This window comes from Bos javanicus, chromosome 9 (assembly GCF_032452875.1).
Source record: "Bos javanicus breed banteng chromosome 9, ARS-OSU_banteng_1.0, whole genome shotgun sequence".
Taxonomy (NCBI): Eukaryota; Metazoa; Chordata; class Mammalia; order Artiodactyla; family Bovidae; genus Bos; species Bos javanicus.
The window spans coordinates 104,118,885-104,125,629 of record NC_083876.1 but is presented as its reverse complement, the minus strand read 5'-3'; the positions used below and the strand labels follow the sequence as shown (position 1 = coordinate 104,125,629).

At 43.0% G+C, this 6,745-nt stretch overlaps 1 protein-coding gene across 1 annotated transcript; it reads left to right on the top strand.

Moving 5' to 3' along the window:
• Window positions 1-437: 437 nt before the first annotated feature.
• PDCD2 (programmed cell death 2) lies at window positions 438-6,414 on the top strand. The gene is made up of 6 exons (XM_061428622.1): window positions 438-791; window positions 1,259-1,501; window positions 1,864-1,995; window positions 3,287-3,390; window positions 4,756-4,869; window positions 6,062-6,414. Exons 1-6 carry the CDS (start codon window positions 509-511, stop codon window positions 6,218-6,220), a joined length of 1,035 nt encoding a protein of 344 aa, XP_061284606.1. The 5' UTR covers window positions 438-508; the 3' UTR covers window positions 6,221-6,414.
• The last annotated feature ends 331 nt before the right edge of the window (window positions 6,415-6,745 follow it).

Below are 6,745 nucleotides of genomic sequence, written 5' to 3'. Positions count from 1 at the left end.
ACTGCAAGATCAAACCAGTCAATCCTAAAGGAAATCAGTCCTGAATATTCATTGGCAGGACTGAGGCTGAAGTGAAGCTCCAATACTCTGGCCACCTGATGCGAAGAACTGACTCACTGGAAAAGACCCTGATGCTGGGAAAGATTAAAGGCAGGAGGAGAAGGGGACGACAGAGGATGAGATGATTGGATGGCATCACCAACTCGATGGACATGAGTTTGAGCAATCTCCGGGAATTGGTGATGGACAGGGAAGCCTGGCGTGCTGCAGTCCATGGGGTCGCAAGGAGTCGAACCCGACTGAGCCACTGAACCGAACTTAACAAGGGACCCGACATTTTCTGTTCAGCCCCAGGCAAGGACCGGAAACCGGGTATCCGGTCCCCCCGTGTCCCCGCCCCCTCTGCGCTGTCGTCCAATCACGTTTGGCCCGCCGTCCGCACTTCCGGCGCCGACTTCCGGCGGCGGTGGCGGCGGTTCCGTGGACCGAGGAGCCTACACCCCACGCCATGGCGTCTGAAAGCGCTGGGCCGGCGGAGCTGGGCTTCGTGGAGGCGGCGCCGTTGTGGCGGCTGCGCAGCGAGCAGTTCCCAAGCAAGGTGGGCGGCCGGCCGGCGTGGCTGAGTGCGGCCGGGCTGCCCGGGCCCCCGGAGCTGGCCTGCCCGCTGTGTGGCCGCCCGATGGCCTTCCTGCTGCAGGTGTACGCGCCGCTGCCGGGCCGCGCCGACGCCTTCCACCGCTGTCTCTTCCTCTTCTGCTGCCGGACGCCGCCGTGCTGCTGCGGCCTGCGCGGTGAGCGGCTGCGGCCTCTGCTCCGGGTTGGGTCCCGGAAGCCGCCCGGGCTCCCCCGTACCCCGCCGGCCTCTCCCCCCCAGAACCCCCGAGCACTTGCAGGGGTCGGGGCGTCCCGCGTGCTCGCCCACTCCTAGCCGCCAGCCTTCTGGTTAGTTAGTAGGTAATAGGTGTGGTAGGTTACTTTCAGGTAATAGAAATTGTCACTTTTTTCTGTAGTCTGACTTTGCCTATTATTGTTAATTTGAATAAACTGTAAGGGCGTATTTAGTTGTGTGAACTGTAAAAGTTTCTCCTTCTTTTCTCCGTTTCCAAAAAATAAGCTGTTTGCACGTGAAAACTGTCTTCAGTTTTTCTTTTTTAAAAATGAATGTTTTTTTTCAGTCCAGTGTGAAGGCTCAAATACTTGAATTGCTATATTGTTTTATTTAAATCATTCATTAACAGTTCTCCTTTTCTCCCCTTAGTTTTCAGAAATCAGCTCCCCAGGCAAAATGACTTCTACTCCTACGAGCCACCTTCTGAGGATCCTCCGTCAGAGACAGGAGAGTCTGTGTATCTCCACCTCAAGTCTGGTGCACATCTCTGCAGAGTTTGTGGCTGTTCAGGCCCCAAAAGATGCTCCAGATGTCACAAGGCACATTACTGCAGTAAGGAGCATCAGAGTCTGGACTGGAGATTAGGACATAAGCAGGCTTGTGCACAGACAGGTCAGTCAATTCTTTTTTAATTTTTAAATATCAGCTCAGTTTCCTGGTGTCTGTAGGCCAAATCTTGCATTTTGAGGATAAAGGTTAACATTAGAAAAGGTGTAATAATTTTCAGAGTTTTGGTTAACTAGTGACATAAACACCTTTATGAAGAAGGAGCTGTGAGTTCTCACCCACTCACATCCCAACCATGCTTTAATATAGTCATGTAATGTATGAACCATAATCTACAATGGTGGAGCTACATGTGTTAGTTTCTAAGGAATACTGTTTATGACATGGAATACATTTCAGAAAAAGGAAATTATTTGATTCTTAAAACTAAATGATCACTAATGATGCTAGTTACCTTTTTGTTTCAGATAATTTGGACAATACAGTTTCAGATCACAACTTCCTTTTTCCAGAATTTGAAATTGTAATAGAAACAGAAGATGAGATTATGCCTGAAGTTGTGGAAAGAGATGATGAATCAGAGATTATAGGAACCATGGGTAAGGAATCTGTTTCAAAACTCATTTGTTAAGTGAGTGAATATAATACTTGAAAGAAAGGGCTCAATATGCTGAGAAGAGAAGTACTGAGCGACTCACTTGGGAGGCTTCAACCTGTACTTTTCAAATACTGTCTCATTTGAAGATATCCTTTCTGTACTCCTCTCATTGGCATATACAATGTATATTTTGATTCCTGTGAAGTGTCACAGGGTGTATCCAGGTGGTCAGTTGGGTGGGGCTTCACAAGATGTTGAAAACTTGGAAAGTTTATCTGGTTCCAAGATTTGTTTCTCAAACTGAGATGGTGTACATGAGAGTGCCTTGCAGTGTTTGGTGGGTGGCAGGCGCCCTCTTACCTAGCAAGTTTCAGGTCCATGATTCTGTGAGTTACTTCCCGGTGGTCACGTGCTAGAGCAGTGCCTGTGCTCAGGAGGAGCCAGCATTTCTCCAACACATACTCTGTTGTACAGCACGTAGCATGGGCCTTCTGTGCATGATCTCACTGAGATTTTCACATCAGAACAATACATTGAAAACAGTACCTCATTTTGCAGTGAGGAATTTGAGGTTCTGGGTATAACTTGTTTGGGCATATAACTGACCAAAGTTAAGTTTCAGAACTGGAGTTTGAGCTTACACCTTACTGACTTTAGAACTTGATCTCTTAATCACCACAGAATGTAGATTTTTAGATTCTAAATTAAATTTTACATTAGAATGTCAGTTTACTGGCTTATAGTTCACATTCAGGATATCAGAAATACCCTCTGAGTTACAAAGACTCTTGGCTGTTCAGGACAGGGTGATTCATTTAGCTGGGATTCCAGAGGTAAGAGTGAAAGTGTGAGCTGACAGGTCCAGTGAGCCTGTGATGACTGAATGAGTGTACCAGTTGGGAAAGGAGAGATGGGGCAGAAAGAAACTGGAAATAAGAGTTCAGACAAGTGAAGGACATAGGAATTAGAAGGGCTCATGATTTGGGAGTATCCTTTTCAGTCCTGAGCCTGGGACTTGGGGTCTATTCTTAATTTGAAGGTTTAAGGAGAAGCTCTTTAAAGAAACAGCAGAATAATGCTGCTTCATGGAGTACCTGGAAAGTCAGGTAGTCTTAAAGCACAGATGTTAATGAACCAAAACAGGGCAAACCTGTGAAAACATCAGGCCTTCACTGTCTGATTTAACACTAAGTTGGTTGTTTAAAAACTGGCTTTCCTCTGCATGTGTTTATTGTCAAGATTGCATGTGGGTTATTCCTGTTGCCATAATAGTAATGTTGATGATTTTTCAGGTGAAGCACCTGAGGAAGAATTGGAATCCATGGCAAAACATGAATCTAAGGAAGACAGAATTTTCCAGAAGTTTAAAACTAAAATATCCCTTGAACCAGAACAGGTAAAATGGAACTCATATAGCTCCTTCTGCTGTTCAAGTGGTGTAGGGGTATGAATCTTGAGTTGGGAATTCCCTGGTGGTCCGGTGGTTAGGACTTTGCACTCCCACTATTGGGGGCCCAGGTTCGATCCCTGGTGGGGGGACTAAGATCCCAAAAACCCCCACCCCACCCCGCCCCCGCGCCAGGAAAAAAAAAACAGACCTGTGTAGAAGTAACTTTTTCTAATACAGTTAGTCTCTTGTCTGTGGGATTCCTTCACACAAGTGGTCCATATGGAAAGCTGTTTGTAGTGCTGATCCTTTTAATAGTTATGGAAAGACTAAAGGTTACATTGTGTATCATATAGTCATTTTCTAAAACCATCAGCAGAGATAAACATCTTTTGTTGCCTGTAACACATGGAGTTTAGACACTAATGGCAAGACAGAGAGGAAATTTTGGCCCATTTTTCCAACAGGGACCTTTGACTTAAAACATTAACCTGACACATTCGTAGAGAAATCACTGACTTTGTGAAAAGAATAATGGGTTTTCGTGGTGTGAGGATTTCTGGCTCCTTGAGTTATATTTTGGCCTTCTGATGTAGTTGTATCTACAGTATAGGGAGAAGAAAAAAGTGGTTTTGAGGATCAAGGTAGATTATAGACTTACAGTAAGTGTTCAGCAACTGTTTCCCTTTGCCTGTTTTCTTCCATTAACTTTATTCCCTTAATTTCCTTCACCATAAATATAAACCAGTAAAGACTTTGCAAAATTCCCATAAGTCAGTTACTAGAGCAAATAAATACTTAGGGGCTTATAGGAAGAATAGGTCTAGGCCCTAAATACTGAGAAGGTGGTTTTTAGCAATGTGTATTTCTTTTTTAACAAGAAACATCTAGGAAAATCACTCGGTTGTTACGTAACATTTTATTATAGTGAAATTTACTTCTGTTGTATTTAAAACAGTGTGTCTCACTTGGTATTTGTTCGTTTCAAAATTGGCAACTAAGGCTCCTTATCTGTGTGAAGGTCCGCAGAGACACTGGGCTGCATTTTATATTCAAAACCTGGTAATGGGGAAATAGAATTATTGTTAGTCTCTTCACAAAACAGCCATAGAATTCAGAATTTAACCGTATTGTCATCTAAGAAAAATACTTGTGATGACCTGCATCAGATGAGCGGAAAGTGTCACTTTGACGATACTGAGGCAGGCATTAAGGGTGCCATGTGTATGTGCCAGGGAGTCGGGGAGAGGCAGGCAGGAAACCGGTTTTCAGATGAGCGTTTCATCAATTGTCAGAGTATGTACAAAGTTTCTTGAGATGATCCTCAGGTAACATGAGATGTTGGTGATTTAAACTGATCCTAACTGATTTTAGATTCTCAGATACGGCAGAGGGATTGCCCCGCTCTGGATCTCCGGTGAAAATATCCCTAAAGAAAAGGATATTCCAGATTGCCCCTGTGGTGCTAAGAGATTATTTGAATTCCAGGTAGGATCTTGAAAAGGAATATTTTAGTATATATTTACCCTATTAAATATTAAAAAAACTTTGCCAAAGTAATCTATTTGCAGGAGTTCCTGTGGGCGCTGTGTGTGGAAGGTGGCCTTTAAGGACAATTAGTAGTTTCTGCCCCACCTTACAGTATGTTCCAAGGAGGGAATTATCCTCTACTGGTTAATCTGGAAGTTACTTCTGCCTCCAATTTGCTTGCTTTTTCTGAGATTTATCAGTTTACTAGTTTATAGACGCTATTGACTGGCTTCCGCAGTAGTGAGGGTTTAAACGTCACTTATGCCACCTGGACCACCCCCTGCTTCCCAGTGTGGTTATAGCGTTATTTTTAGTGCCTCTGTTGTTACCTTTATAATTTAAAATAATATAGCTTCAGTCTTCGTGAGAGGAGTATTTTAGAACCCTTGCTCTGTTTAGTCTTGGTTTGTGGATTTGTTAGAACAAATGAATGTAATGATTAAGATAAGATTTGTCTTGCCGAAAAGAGATTATTAGTGTCAGGATCCATTTGGGTTGGGTGGAAACTACTCTTGAACTGTCGATTCACTAACATTATAAAGTCATAGTTGTTTCGTAACGGTTGAAAGGGTAATTTGAGGACTGACCCAAAACGGACTGGTTCTTGGTGCCTGACACCCACGTACAGCAGTCTGATAGCAGTGGTGGCAGTGCTGCCTCCACTCACTCCCAGACCACGGACTCCTCAGACCCCTTTCTAGTCTAAACAAATACGTCAGTAGGTTGTCTTTTTGTATTCCACGGTAGTGTTTCTTCAGAGTCATAGTAACGGCATCTGCTATTCAGGTTGTAAATAACACAAAATAAAGTTGCCCAAATAGAAGCCTCTGCCCTATTTTTGTGGCATTATTATTAATAAAAAATAATTAACAGCCAGGTTAAACAGATCAGCCAATCTTATACTTGGGAACTTCTTTCTCAGATAAAAGGACACCAAATATAAAGAGGGGCTTTAAAGAAACACAGAGCTGTAAAGTATTTTAGATTGTTAGTAAGTTACCAGTGTAATGTCTGCAACCTTGCTGTAAAATGTGGAGACTGAGAGATCGGGATCCCTACAGTAGCCCTGGCAGGGAAGATCTGGTCTGTTGAAAACTGTGTGTGCTCCTCACCTCCAAGGAGAGCTCTGATTGTGCCATCCTTTTCTCAGGTCATGCCTCAGCTGCTCAACTACCTGAAGGCCGACAGACTGGGCAGGAGTGTCGACTGGGGCGTCCTGGCCATCTTCACCTGTGCTGAAAGCTGTAAACTGGGCATTGGCTACACAGAGGAATTTGTTTGGAAGCAAGATATAACAGATGCAGCCTAAAGACAATGGTGTAAAGTCTTAAAATATTCATAATCTCTTCTACCTTGCAGTTCCATTTCTAGAACTTTATCCTAAGGAAACAGTTGTACCAGAGATACACAAAGATGATGTTTTAGGTGTTGTTTACATTGTCTGAATGTTAGACAAAAATGTCCAGTGGCAGGGAATTCAATAAATTCTGGTATATCTATCTAGTAGGAGGCTACCATCTTAATGATACAGACCTATATGCAGATCAAGTAAAATAGACAATACCATCTGTATACCATCTCATCTATAAACCACCTCATCTATAGTACCACCCCATCTATAATACCACCCCATCTATAATACCATCTCATCTATAATACCATTATAGATGGTATTCATACTTTGAAGGTTTTGTAAAAATATACATGTGTATGTGTATCAAAAAATCAGAGATAGTAGATGGGAACTCAACAGTGGAACCAAGAACTTTTTACTTATGTTTAAAATGAATTTTTTACTTTTAAGTTATATTTAAAAAGAACTAAGATCTTTTTA